General features: G+C 47.3%; 1 protein-coding gene across 1 annotated transcript in view; it reads left to right on the top strand.

Moving 5' to 3' along the window:
- Positions 1–15,081, top strand: part of STRIP2 (striatin interacting protein 2) — a 61,499-nt gene that overhangs the window by 36,594 nt on the left and 9,824 nt on the right. The window contains exons 10-16 of the mRNA XM_083572700.1: positions 3,077–3,300; positions 4,350–4,415; positions 8,264–8,327; positions 10,550–10,621; positions 11,316–11,390; positions 12,225–12,322; positions 14,386–14,512. Coding sequence (XP_083428826.1) covers positions 3,077–3,300; positions 4,350–4,415; positions 8,264–8,327; positions 10,550–10,621; positions 11,316–11,390; positions 12,225–12,322; positions 14,386–14,512 — 726 coding nt within the window. The remainder of the gene's footprint in view (positions 1–3,076; positions 3,301–4,349; positions 4,416–8,263; positions 8,328–10,549; positions 10,622–11,315; positions 11,391–12,224; positions 12,323–14,385; positions 14,513–15,081) is intronic.

Here is a 15,081-nt window from a genome sequence, read left to right as displayed (position 1 = left end):
GAACAATTAGTAGTCTAGAAATAACCTGGAATGAATAAATGAGAAAGAAGTCCCTTTGAGCTCTGTGGAGCCTACTCCCAGGTAAGCGGTAGGAAATTGCAGCCTTTGTCAAGGACAGGCTACAAATGTATGGCCACTTTCCTGGAAGTAAAGCCCATTTAACTCTGTGGGACTTCTGAATAAACGTGCGTAAGATACGGCTGCAAAGTTGTGTTCATTGGTAGAAAGGAAGGCCGCCTTTAATGGTCTTTTGTTAAAATGATATTTTTAGAGGAGGCTTATGAAAAAGCCCAAATGACCCCCCTCACTCCTGCTTAAAATGTTGATTTTTCCTATAGCCAGTTAAGTGTCCAAAAAAAGGTAAAGTTCTAACCCACATCTCTTTTCCCCCCCAATTTTTTTTTATTCATTTTATAACACGACTAAACAACACAAACAGAAAAACAAACCAGACAAACAAATTCTTGTCTTATCCTTATTTTCTCTAAACATTGTTAGGGGGGCTTCCCCAAGTCCCACCTATCTGATTTTCATTTTACCTCATCTTTAGCAGTTTACATATATCATAATTTCTAACCCCTTTTTTATCACACTTACGGTACTTTAACCATAAAAATCTTCACATTTTATCACTTACAAATAATACTGTTTTAAAATACATTATCTTCTACTTCTAACCCTACAGCCTATATCCACTTCCAAAGCTGTTCTAAGATTTAAATATTAACATATTTTTTCAAATATTCCTTAAACTTCTTCCAATCTTCTTCCACCGTCTCTTCTTTCTGTCTCGGAGTCTCCCGGTCAGTTCGGCAAGTTCCATATAATCCATCATCTTCATCTGCCATTCTTCGATTGCTGGTAAATCTTGTTTCTTCCAATTCTTCACCAATAATATTCTCGTAGCTGTTGTATCATACAAAAAAAAAGTAACACCCTTTTTGGGGATTTCTCCCCCCACTATACCAAATAAAAAGGCTTCTGGTTTCTTAATAAATGTGTTTTTCAACACTTTTTCCAATTCATTATAAATCCTTTCCCAGAAGTCTTTTACCTTGGGGCACGTCCACCACATGTGGTGAAAGGTTCCTTCTTTTTTCTTATATTTCCAGCATTTATTATCATGAGTATAATACATTTTTTCTAACCTTCTACATCTCAAGGGCTGGATTAGAGCTACTAAAACAACAACACAAAAACATTTGGGGGGGGAGTTGCTGTTTCCTCCCAACCAAATACAATCCTAATTAAGATTAGACTGGTTTTTTTTGGGGGGGGTGTTCAGGCTCTGACTTTGGTGAATCTAGCTGTGGGGCTAGGAGTCTGCTATCCGTTTTGCAGCCAGGGACGTGTGATAGGACCACCAACTTCTGCTGCCACACCAAGCTTGCAATATTGCATATTGACTTTGCATGCTCGTGGTGGCAGCTTGTGGGGCCCCTGTGTGATCGTAAGAACATCAGAAGGATCTGCTGGATCCCCAGGGGAAGGGAAGATGGGCAGCAGGGCCCTGCGCCGAAATGCTTCCCTTTCGCAAAACTCTGAGCAGGACGTTCCAGCAGAAGTGGTGGAGTGCCACATCTTGCGTTTCTGCCACCCGAGACAGCTGCTTCATCATCATCATCATCATGATGTTGTTGTTTAGTCGTTTAGTCGTGTCCAACTCTTTGTGACCCCATGGACCAGAGCACGCCATGCACTCCTGTCTTCTACTGCCTCCCGCAGTTTGGTCAGACTCGTGTTTGTAGCTTCGAGAACACTGTCCAACCATCTTGTCCTCGGTCGTCCCCTTCTCCTTGCGCCCTCCATCTTTCCCAACATCAGGGTCATCATCATCATAATTTATTATTTATACCCCACCCATCTGGCTGGGCTTCCCCAGCCACTCTGGGCGGCTTCCAACAAAATATTAAAATACAGTAATGCATCAAACATTAAAAGCTCCCCTAAACAGGGCTGCCTTCAGATGTCTTCTAAAAGTCTGGTAGTTGTTCTTATCTTTGACATCTGACGGGAGGGTGTGCCACAGGGCGGGTGCCACCACCAAGAAGGCCCTCTGCCTAGTTCCCTGTACTTTGACTTCTCACAGTGAGAGAACCATCAGAAGGCCCTCGGAGCTGGACCTCAGTGTCTGGGCAGAACGATGGGGGTGGAGACGCTCCTTCAGATATACTGGACCAAGGGCTTTCAAGGTCAGCACCAACACTTTGAATTGTCCTCAGAAACATACTGGGAGCCAGTGTAGGTCTTTCAAGACAGGTGTTATGTGGTCTCGGTGGCCGCTCCCAGTCACCAGTCTGGTTGCCACATTCTGGATTAGTTGTAGTTTCCAGGTCACCTTCAAAGGTAGCCCCACGTAGAGCGCATGGCAGTAGTCCAAGCGGGAGATAACTAGAGTATGCACCACTCTGGCGAGACAATCTGCTGGCAGGTAGGGTCTCATCCTGCATACCAAATGGTGCTGGTAGACAGCTGCCCTGGACACAGAACTGACCTGCACCTCCATGGACAGCTGTGATTCCAAAATGACTCCCAGGCTGCGCACCTGGTCCTTCAGGGGCACAGTTATCCCATTCAGGACCAGGGAGTCCTCCACACCCGCCCGCCCCCTGTCCCCCAAAAACAGTACTTCTGTCTTGTCAGGATTCAACCTCAATCCATTAGCCGCCATCCATCCTCCAACCGCCTCCAGACACTCACACAGGACCTTCACCGCCTTCACTGGCTCTGATTTAAAGGAGAGGTAGAGCTGGGTATCATCCGCATATTGATGGACACCCAGCCCAAACCCCCTGATGATCTCTCCAAGCGGCTTCATATAGATATTAAAAAGCATGGGGGAGAGGACAGAACCCTGAGGCACCCCACACGTGAGAGCCCAGGGGTCTGAACACTCATCCCCCAACACCACTTTCTGGACATGGCCCAGGAGAAAGGAGTGGAACCACCGTATAACAGTGCCCCCAGCCGCCATCCATCCCGCCTCATGGGTGGACCAGCTCTGGAGGCAGCTGTGGATGGGATACTCAACTCCTCTCTACCCAAACATTCATTCTCCTCCTTCTTTCGCCTTTAGCCTCTGATGAAACAGGACAGCCTCGACATCTACAATGAGAGGGACCCATTCAAGAACGATGAGGTGCTGGTGGATGAGGAGGAGCCCGATGACATCGACAACGGCATCGAAGGGGAGCTGGACCTCTTGGAGCGGGACACCGTCATCCAGGCTGTGTCGGCCCCGCACCCGCCCGTCGAGAGGGTCTCCTTCCCAAAGGGGCTTCCCTGGGCCCCCAAAGTCAGGTATTCTCACCCCTGGCTCCTACCCTTCGGAGCGAGATCCTGTCCTGGGGCCTGATCCGTGCAAGTGCTTGGTAGTGGAACGGCTGCAGCAACTCAGGTTGCATCTTTGGAATCTCCCTGCAAGGAGAAAGCTAGCAAAGCAAGGGCGAGCAGGCAGGACTAGTGTGTTTGTCCCTGACGTGGTGGTGGTTTTTTGCTTGGTAAAGGTAAAGGGACCCCTGACCATTAGGTCCAGTCGTGGCCGACTCTGGGGTTGCGGCGCTCATCTCGCTTTATTGGCCGAGGGAGCCGGTGTACAGCTTCCAGGTCATGTGGCCAGCAGGACTAAGCCGCTTCTGGCGAACCAGAGCAGCGCATGGAAATGCCGTTTACCTTCCCACTGGAGTGGTACCTATTTATCTACTTGCACTTTGACGTGCTTTTGAACTGCTAGGTTGGCAGGAGCAGGACTGAGCAACGGGAGCTCACCCCGTCGCGGGGATTTGAACCGCCGACCTTCTGATCGGCAAGTCCTAGGCTCTGTGGTTTAACCCACAGTGCCACCCGCGTCCCTGGTTTTCTGCATGAGAAATTCCTAAATTCTGCTGTGTGGCTAAACCAGCCCTGGGAGAGGGGTTTCCTTCGAACTGTGTGCCCATATCCAAATTGTTGCAGTCCACCCCCCAAAATAAAAAAGAACTGGATTTTTCAAAGAGAATACATAAAACAGTCAGGCAACATGGTTGAATCTGAAGTCCCTGGGGCTATTTGGGATGCGATGAGCGCTTAATTTGCTTCTGTGCGAGAGCTGTGATGTAGAGAGGCTTGCGTGCTTATTGCGCTTGGCCTACAAACCCACATTCAGAATAAATCCTTTTCACCTCTGTGTGATGCCATCTGAACACAGATCGGCTGGAGGCAGAATGTTTTCTCTCAAGCTGCCTAGATATTGGAGAGGGTCTCTCCCCCCCCCCCCCCGCCCTGCCCCCTAATGTGTGGTGTGCTTTTGTTATATATTCCACCTCTGCCCCCCACCTCGCCGCCGCTGCAACATACTGCTTGTCTTCCAGACAGAAAGACATAGAACATTTCCTGGAGGCGAGCAGAAATAAGTTCATTGGATTCACGCTTGGGCGGTGAGTTATCCTTATGTGTTTGGGGGGAGAAGTGTCGCACTCTGTTCTCGGCTTCTTGAGTTGAAGGTTTCTGCTCGACGTTGATCACCGACTGGGCTGCCGGCTGAATGGAGGAGAGACTTGTCTCCTGGGAGCTGGCTTGCATGTTGCAGAATAACAGTGGGTTTGCAACCATGCATGCCAGGGCTCTAATCATAGACATAGCTGTCAACCGTCCCTTATTTGGCGGGAAAGTCCCTTATCCCAGCGCCGTGTCCCTTATTGATGATGTCCCGTAAATTTCCCAGGTTTCAAAGGAAGCAGCTCCTCTCCCTCCCTCCCTGCCGGCCAGGGAGGAGGGAGGCTCCAACTGGGTTGCTTGGCTGCGTTGCTCACCCAATAAGGAGTCTAAGAACGACTGGGGGGGTGGAGCTTGCATGCCTTGTGCCGATCAAATCGGCCGCATTGCCTGGGGACTCGCCTTTGCTCAGCGCTTCCCAGCGGAGAGGTGACGGTGGTTTTCCTTGCTGCATCCCCTTTGCGGGGCTGCTGCGCTGTGGGAACCACCGCTTGAAGCTTCGTTTGGCTGCTTGCTGGGCTTTCTGCCTTTGGCTCGGAGGGGCTCAGAAGTCAAACATACCTGTACTCTGAAAATCTCTTATTTTGGCTGCTGATCCCTTATTTCCGAGGCTGCTGGTCCCTTATTTTCAAATCTGTAAGTTGACGGCTATGATCTTAGAGGTGGTGCGGCTTGATTGTCAGAAAACTGACCCTTTGGCCCCATGTGGTTTTCCCAGTGAAAATCATTCCTTTCACCAGAGCATCTAGCAGGGCTTGCATGACAGAGCTGTTCCGCCTGGCCTTTGGTTTGGACTCAGTCTGACCCTTATGTTGCCCTCCCCTTATGGTCTTGATCCATGGGCTACTATTAAAATAAGGCTGCATTTTAAATTGCATTTTTAACCTGTATTTTAAATTGGTTACCCCCCCCCCCCATTATGTTTTTACTGTGATTTTATTGGTGTTAGCCGCCCTGAGCCCGGCTCTGGCCAGGGAGGGCGGGGTCTAAATATATTATTATTATTATTATTATTATTATTATTATTATTATTATATTACTCCAACACGTTATACGTGGGGCGTCAGCCTCGTGCAGAACTAGGCGTCCAGGTTGCTCACTGGAGCAAAACGGTTTGAGCATACGGTGGTACCTCGGGTTACATACGCTTCAGGTTACAGACGCTTCAGGTTACAGATTCCGCTAACCCAGAAATAGTACCTCGGGTTAAGAACTTTGCTTCAGGATGAGAACAGAAATCGCGCAGCAGCAGGAGGTCCCGTTAGCTAAAGTGGTGCTTCAGGTTAAGAACAGTTTCAGGTTAAGAATGGACCTCGCAAACGAATTAAGTACTTAACCCGAGGTATCACTGTACAATGATAATTCTGGTCCGACTGCACTGGCTGCCAATTAGTTTCCTGGCCCAATTCAAAGTGCTGGTTTTGACCTATAAAGCCTGAAATGGCTCAGCACCACAAAACTTCAAGGACTGCCTCTCTCCATATGAACTCACCTGGCCCCTGCAGTCATCATCGTAGGCCCTTCTTTGTGTGCCTCCTTCTTGAGAGGTCAGAGGGTGGCAACATGAGAACAGGGCCTTCTCTGCAGTGGCTCCCTGATTGTGGGATGTTCTCTCCAGGGAGACTCGCCTGGCGCCTTCGTTACATATCTTTAAGTGCCAGGCGAAAACTGTCAGGAGCTTGTCCTACTCTCGAGTAGGACCCTGGCAGAGACACATGCCCGACTGGCATGTTCCCTCCCTCCTGGTCGATCGTTCGGGAGCTTCAAAAGCTTACTTCTGCCAGAACATCACAGCGACCGATGCCAACAGACATCGGCACACTTAGGGATCCGCAGAGTCTTCGCAGCTTGCGTAACAGACCTCAGCAACTCAGCATTTTGGCTAATCTACTTTATTTACATATAAACACACACAGAGCACTGCAACATGGCTCCCTCTCTCTCTAGCATCAGACAGCAAAGAGAAAAAGACAAAGGACAATAGTCCCACTTCACGGAACACAAACATCCTGTCTCCATCACTTCCCACTCTGTGGAGTCAAAACATACACCGTCATGTGATAGACAACAGTCCCATGACTGCAGTCACGGGGCAGGAATTCTAACAAAAACAGGCCCTTGGCTAATTCAACCATTTACGGAAGACGGTGCCTTTGGGGTGAAGTCAAACCGTTGGAGAGCTACAAGCCCTGATGTGGCGGTAGAAACCAATACAGGAGAGACATGTTTTGTTGCAGCTGGGGCTGCTGAGGTGTCTGGTTTCGCTGTTACAGGTTACCATGGCATTTCTTCTCTCTGTGCTCCTCCCGGAGCGCTTGCATCACCTTGTCTCCGTGATTGAGGGGGCCAGGGCCACGCAATGTCATCATGCCGTGCGGCAGACATTTCAGAAAAGGCCCGTTCTGGAGGAGGCACACAAAGAAGGGCCTATGATGACTGCAGGGTCCAGGTTCAAAATTACAGTGGTACCTCCAGTTATGAACTTAATTCGTTCCGGAGGTCCGTTCGTAACCAGAAACTGTTCTTATCCTGAGGCGCACTTTTGCTAACGGGGCCTCCTACTCTGGAGTGCGACTTTCGCCCGCATCCCAGGGCAAAGTTCGCTACCGGGAGCAGCTACTTCCGGTTAGCGGCTCGTAACCCGAAGCGTTCTCAAGGAGGATGGTTCGTAACCAGAGGTATTACTGTATATGGTATATGGTATATTGTATCTGGTGTATTCATCTGAAGGCAGCCCTGTTTAGGGAAGCTTCTAATGTTCGATGCATTACTGTACAGTGGTACCTCGGCTTACAGTTGCTTCAGGTTACAGACGCTTCAGGTTACATACTCCGCTAACACAGAAATAGTACCTCGGGTTAAGAACTTTGCTTCAGGATGAGAACAGAAATCGCGCAGCGGCAGCAGGAGGCCCCATTTGCTAAAGTGGTGCTTCAGGTTAGGAACAGTTTCAGGTTAAGAACGGACCTCCGGAACAAATTAAGTACTTAACCCGAGGTACCACTGTATTTTAATATTTTGTTGGAAGCAGCCCAGAGTGGCTGGGGAAGCCCAGCCAGATGGGTGGGGTATAGATATTAATAACAACAACAACTATTATTATTATTATTATTTTATTATTATTGTTGTTGTTGTTGTTTTGTTGTTGTTGTTGTTGTTTTGTTGTTGTTGTTGTTGTTGTCATACCATGAGAGCAAAGTCTACTCTGGAAGGGTATTTTTTTGGAACCTTCCAGAAATTACAAATAAGGGGAATGCATTTAAACGGGCTAATTAAAAAAACCTCTACGATACAAAGGGGTATCTAAATTATAAAAATAGTTGGGCATCATTCCCTGATGAGGCCGCAAACGTCAGTAAGCAGATGCGCATACAGAGGGCTGAATAGGATAACGTTTTTGACATTCATGATCTAACAGCCTCTGCTTGATGAGAGAGAAAATATGTAACTCATCCAGTAAGAGGAGAGAATCTATTGCAATCCCTGTTCGTTTGAGTTTAAAGGCAATTGCAGAAAACCGTGTCAAATTAGGCGAATCTGTCAGTGAGTTAGTAGGCTTTCTGAGTCTGTGTATATTTATATTTTAACAATGCAAATGGCTGAGAGGTACAGAAACAAACGATGGCTTGCATGTTTGTTGTTGCATGGTCCGCAGCTTAAAAAAATAAGGTGATGCAAGGCGGAGAAATTGTTATTTGATAGAGAGATAAAGTGCACTATGAATAATTAGATGATGGTTTGACACTAAGCCTCTCGTTCCTGCCCCCTATCTCCCCCCTCCCTCTTTCAGGGACACAGATACCTTAGTGGGGTTACCACGCCCCATTCATGAAAGTGTGAAGACCCTAAAACAGGTAAATTCTTTATTATTATTATTATTTTATTGATTTTCCATTGAACATACATACATACATACATACCTTATACAAATAAATCACATATTTATCTAAGCTCTGCCGAGCTTTGGACTTCCCTCCATTCCTTCGGTAAGTATCATATAAATTCTAACATCATGCATTTTGTATGTTTTACTTTATGTACCATACACTGTTATTCTAACCCTGCCAGTGTCTTTAAAGTTGTCTCTTATATACGTAAAGTATTTACTCCAACTTTCTTGAAACTTCTGTTCATCCTGGTCTCTTAATTTTCCTGATATTTTGGCCAGCTCTGCATAATTCATCATTTTAACCTGCCATTCCATAATAGTAGGTATTACATCTGTTTTCCAGTTCTGGGCCAACATAGTTCTTGCTGCCACCATGGCATATAGAAAGAGGCTTTTTTAAAATTTCCTTTCCTGTCAATCCCAGTAGAAAGGCTTTGGGCTTTTTTAGAAAAGTATATTTAAAGATTTTTTTAAGTTCATTGTAAATTAATTCCCAGAAGCCCTTCACTTTACCACAGGTCCACCACATGTGGTAAAGGTCTCCCTCCACCTTAAAAGACCTTAAAACAGGTAAATTCTAACTTAGGCGCTTACATGATGGCGCCTCTCTTTCTGATGGTGGGTTTTGTGGGGTGGGGGCTGTTGGGAGAGCGCTCCGGGCTATCTGCAGCCCCCACCCCGGACCTCTGAGCATCCTCCGGCGAGCATAGCTCTGGAAAAGACATCCCTTCTTCTCCAGGGCCCTTCAGCAACATAAACCAACTTGATTTATGCACACTAGCCTTCTCTCTTGACACAGCGAAAGAAAGAGGCATCGTAGTTCTAAACTACTATTTATTTACAGAATATTTACAGACAACAGCATTATGGCGTCTGTTCTCTCCAGTTCCAACAACAAACAGAACAGCGTAATAGTGAAATTGCCGTATTTTTTGCTTCATAAGACACACCTAGTTTTTAGAGGAGGAAAGGGAGAAAGCCCCGGTTTTTTGAGGCTCAGCTCACAGTTGTGCAGCTTCTTTTGCAAAGGGGAAAAGCCCTGTTTTTATGGGGTTCAACTCACAGTTCTGCAGCTTCTTTAGGAAAGGAAAGGGAGCCGTTTCTACAGTTTCCAGACAGATAATCTAATCAGCCAGTCCCATGTCGCTGGGGAAACAAATGGCCTCCGTCTGCAGAACAATGGAGGCCTGGGCAAGGGGCAGAAAGGGAGCCAGCGATCGACTACACATTCGCTCCATAAGACGCAGAGACCTTTCCTCTTATTTTTAGGAGGAAAAAAGTGTGTCTTATGGAGCGAAAAATGCGGTGCAGGTTCACTGACTCTCACACCGGAAGAGAGATAAATAAGACAATCTTCCTTTCTCAGCTCCATTCAGACAGGCGTGTGAAATATACCAATCATAAAATCAGCATCGGGGAGCATGAAATCCTAACAAGGACTTGTCAGTTGTGCATTAGGTAAAGGTAAAGGGACCCCTGACCTTTAGGTCCAGTCGTGACCAACTCTGGGGTTGCGGCGCTCATCTCTCTTTATTGGCCGAGGGAGCCAGTGTTTGACCGCAGACAGCTTCCAGGTCATGTGGCCTGCATGACTAAGCCGCTTCTGGCAAACCAGAGCAGCGCACAGAAATGCCGTTTACCTTCCCGCCGCAGTGGTACCTATTTATCTACTTGCACTTTGACGTGCTTTCGAGCTGCTAGGTTGGCAGGAGTAGGGACCGAGCAACGGGAGCTCACCCCATCGCGGGGATTCAAACCACCAAGCTTCTGATTGGCAAGTCCTAGGCTCTGTGGTTTAACCCACAGCGCCACCTGCGTCCCGTCAGTTGTGCATTAGTCCCTCAGTCATTGCTGCCACCGTGATTGAAGATGTCTTGGGCCAGTTTACAGAGAGACTGTCAGCAAAGCCTTCGGAGACAAGGAGCCATGGGATTATGGCTTACTGTCCTTCCCATAGCTCCTGGTCTTGGAAGACTTTGCCTAGAAGTTCCTGCTAGCTGGTCTGAGATGCCTCTACAGTAACTCTTTCTCTGACCACCTGCCTTGGTGGTGAAATGAGAAAGGAACCCGAGGGTGCCCTCCACTCTGGGGGTGTCTGATAATCACATTGGGGCTGCCCACTGGTTTGCCGCTCAAGTTGCCATGATCTTTTGACCGAAGCCTCCCGTTTTTCATCTTGTCCCCCAGCATAAATATGTCTCGATTTCCGAAGTGCAGATCAGGAATGAAGAGGAGCTGGAGAAGTGTCCCATGTCTTTGGTAAGCTTCCTTCGGAGTCCGTCTCTTGGGCTACACCCCAATTTTTTCAGAACAGCAGTGTAAACCTCCTGCTAAATCTCGTTCTAATTGACGTGAAAATGTAAAAGAGGAAAGTTCCCAAATCTGGAAGGATGTACGGGGCATTTATTGGACTCACAGCTGTCCATGGAGGCGCAGGTCAATTCAGCCTCATTTTAAAAGCAGCCCATAGATCAAAACCATAAGGGGAGGAAAACATAAGGGTCAGACCGAGTCCAAACCAAAAGCCAGGCGGAACAGATCTGTCTTGCAGGCCCTGCAGAAAGATGTCAAGTCCCGCAGGGCCCTAGTCCCTTGGGACAGAGCGTTCCACCAAGTCGGGGCCAGTACTGAAAAGGCCCTGGCCCTGGTTGAGACCAATCTAACTGCCTTGTGGCTTGAGACCTCTAAAGTGTTGTCATTTGTGGACCTTAAGGTCCTCCGCGGGGCATACCAGGAGAGGCCGTCCCGTAGGTACGTGGGTCCTAGGCTGCATAGGGCTTTAAAGGTCAAAACCAGCACCTGGTTTTGAGTATTGGGCTGCAAGTGGAGCTCCCCCTTTCCCGCCCCGTACCTCCTTTTGTTTCCTGATTGGTTTGGAAAATGGTGTGACGGCTGCACTTCACAGCCTTCCCTTCCCATCTCTCCCTCCTGTATCCATCCTGTTGTGCTTCAGGGGGAAGAGGACGTGCAGGAGACCCCCTGCGAAATACTCTACCGGGTGATGCTGTACAACTTGCCACAGTACATGGTGGGTATCATCTGTCTACGTGCAGGAGGGAAAATGAGGATCGGGACCTTAGCAGTGCTGAGACGTCGCAACGGGGAATGGGCATTGGCAAATCAGTCGTGTGCCTTTTGCAGTTGTGGCAAACTGGATTACACTGACTGATCGCATTCATGTCTCTCCTTTTCTCCAAGCTCATTGTGGTGTGGCACGGTTCTCTCCCTTTCCCATTTTATCCTCACAACAGCCCTGTGAGGTAGTTTAGGTTAAGAGACAGTGACTGCACCTGTTGTGTTCCAAAAGCAAGGAAGGATTGGACTCTGATTAATAGAATACACACGAGGCTTGACCAGCAAGACCCTGGGAGGGGTGCCAATAATAATTCCTCTCCATCCCTCGGCCCAGGTCGTTTTACTCACAAAAGAACTTTTTACACAGTGTTCATAAGAACCAATCAGATTTCCTCTGAGCATTTAAAAAAAACCAACCACGTGGGACAAGTCAGATCAGAGAAATTATTTTAACTACAAAGAAACTATTTCCTACTTGAGCATGCATATGTAGCTCAGAGTAAATAAAAGAGGAAGCAAGGAAGAATGCTTTTAGGAAACCCCGGAGGTCATAAACAGGAGAGGCAGGATGGCAGTATTAACCATCTCTTTGTGAACTCTCTTTCTGGCCCTTAAGATCTATCTGAAGATTAACAAACTACATCAAAGTAACCTACTATCTTTATGTACTGAGGATGCCTGGGTTCTGATTGGGTAACTTGTTAACTAGTTCACCTCCAGCACTCTCATATGTTAACGTCACAATGCCTGATTTGGGGTCTGGGGCGGGTGTTCCCCCCTGCTACAGATAGCTCTGCTGAAGATCCTGTTAGCTGCAGCGCCAACTTCCAAGGCCAAGACAGACTCCATCAACATCCTGGCCGACGTGTTACCTGAGGAGATGCCGTAAGTGCTGGACTGATAAATCACCTGCTGGGTGACATCCGTGTAATCTCCCCTGAGCCTGAGCTGGGCAATGGGCAAAGGTCCGTCAGGTTTCTGTGATGGATGTCGCACACTTGTTGCAGATCAACTTTTTGGGAGTCAGGCTTACCCATTTGAAACATGGTCTTTTGGGATGTATATGCGAGTGTCTTTTTCCTTCGTTGCAGTGCTGAATCCTCAGAAGGCTGTGGCAGGGTTTAGCGTATTTTTTGCTCTATAAGACTCACTTTTTCCCTCCTAAAAAGTAAGGGGGAATGTGTGTGCGTCTTATGGCGCGAGTGCAGGCTGCGCAGCTATCCCAGAAGCCAGAACAGCTAGAGGGATCGCTGCTTTCACTGCACAGCGATCCCTCTTGCTGTTCTGGCTTCTGAAATTCAGAATATTTTTTTTCTTGTTTTCCTCCTCCAAAAACTAGGTGCGTCTTGTGGTCTGGTGCGTCTTATAGAGTGAAAAATGTGGTAATATATGTGCCCCCTACAGAGCAGCAATAATACCAAATTCATTAGGATTTGCAGACAGCAATAGAAGCTGTAGCCTGGTAAAAGCTGTAGCAGTGTTTGGCATGTTAGAATATGGCCCCAGTGGACCTTCTGATTGCATTTAGGCTCTGCTAGTACTCTTAAAGGGACGCGGGTGGTGCTGTGGGTTAAGCCACAGAGCCTAGGACTTGCTGATCAGAAGGTCGGCGGTTCGAATCCCCGCGACGACGGGGTGAGCTCCCATTGCTCAGTCCCTGCTCCTGCCAACCTAGCAGTTTGAAAGCATGTCAAAGTGCAAGTAGATAAATAGGTACCGCTCCGGCGGGAAGGTAAACGGCGTTTCTGTGCGCTGCTCTGGTTCGCCAGAAGCGGCTTAGTCATGCTGGCCACACGACCCGGAAGCTGTACGCCGGCTCCCTCGGCCAATAAAGCGAGATGAGCAACCCCAGAGTCGGTCACGACTGGACCTAATGGTCAGGGGTCCCTTTACCTTTACCTTTAGTACTCTTAAAATCTGTGTACCACCTGTGTTCCCACAGGTCTCAGGGCAGTTCACAATTCTCTATCAGTTAATGAGAAAATAAATTACGTTTAAAATTAGCAAAATGGAGGGGAATTCTCATGGATGAGGTTTGCCAGTTGCACTAACCTTCCTTTCCGTGGGGTTTTGGTGGGTGACCTTTTTTTTCCTTCCACAAATCATTGGGCCCTTGCTTCCTCACAACCCCACGGCCTCCTTAATTGTTGTTACAAAGAAAGATGGTGAAATGCAGCCGTTTGCTTTTAAATAAGAATGTCAGGCATCTTAGCAGGCAGCGTTGCAGTGAACTGCTAGCCTGAAGTAGGAATCACATCAAAGAAAAGAAGTACCTGGGCCTCCGCTTGATTATTCATCTTTTTCACCGTTTTTCTCATCCTCTGACTTCTGGTGTGCCAGAGATGGAGGACCTCAGGCTCAGGGGCTAAATCAGCCATCTAGGTTTGATTTGAGTTTCTATTGAAATGAGGCTGCTTTTTAATGTTGTATTTTACAGTGGTACCTCAGGTTACATACGCTTCAGGTTACATACACTTCAGGTTACAGACTCCGCTAACCCAGAAATAGTGTTTCAGGTTAAGAACTTTGCTTCAGGATGAGAACAGAAATCGTGCTCCGGCAGCGCAGCGGCAGCGGGAGGCCCCATTAGCTAAAGTGGTGCTTCAGATTAAGAACAGTTTCAGGTTAAGAACGGACCTCCGGAACGAATTAAGTACTTAACCTGATGTACCACTGTAATATTGTTTTTAAGTTGTATCTTAATCAATTGTTTTATATCTGGCGTTAGCCGCCCTGAGCCCAGTCTTGGCTGGGGAGGGTGGGGTATAAATAAAGGTTATTATTATTATTATGTCTGATTGGTCTTTGAAACTTTCCCCAGCCCTCACCTTTTGCTGGACCTGCTTCGCCCCCTCCCTGTGTTGTTTTTTTTGCCTGGATTTTGAACTGGGTCGACTCTGAGCTGCTTTTAAGTTCTTCCTCCTTTTCCCCACCCCTTTCTGGGTTAGCATCACAGTCCTTCAGAGCATGAAACTGGGGATCGACGTGAACAGGCACAAAGAGATCATTGTGAAGAGCATCTCGGCCTTGCTTCTGCTGCTCCTGAAGCATTTCAAGCTGAACCACATTTATCAGGTGCGTCTTTGGAGCATTAATAAGGCAGACTTTGGTCCCTTTCCCTCCCAGGTTTCTTAGATTGGTGTTTGCATTTGGGGTTCTCTGTTATCTGTGGTTCTCTTAAGAGCGGTTCTTCAGACTGGTGTTTCGTTTTGCAGGTGCATTCTGCAACCTGTCATTGATGCAATAATACTGCGGTAGAGGTGGATATATAGGTGAAACTCGGAAAATTAGAATATCATGGAAAAGTTCATTTATTTCAGTAATTCCACTTAAAAGGTGAAACTATTCTAAAGTTCTAATTTTCTGAGATTGTTAATTTGGGGTTTTCATCAGCTGTACGCCATGATCATCACAATTATAACAAATAAAGCCTTGACATATCTCGCTTTGCATGTTATGAGTCTATCTCATATATTAGTTTCACCTTTTAAGTTGAATTACTGAAATAAATGAACTTTTCCACGATATTCTAATTTCCCAAGTTTCACACACATAATTCTGCTTTATTAGCTGCACTTTGATGCTCCCCCAATATTAACGCATTTTTGCTGTCTGGAGGGGCACTTGTACTATTTCACAACAAA

This window comes from Podarcis filfolensis (assembly GCF_964270895.1).
Source record: "Podarcis filfolensis genome assembly, chromosome: 10".
NCBI classification, from domain to species: Eukaryota; Metazoa; Chordata; class Lepidosauria; order Squamata; family Lacertidae; genus Podarcis; species Podarcis filfolensis.
The sequence above is the reverse complement of the archived record's forward strand: the minus strand, read 5'-3'. Positions and strand labels throughout refer to the sequence as shown.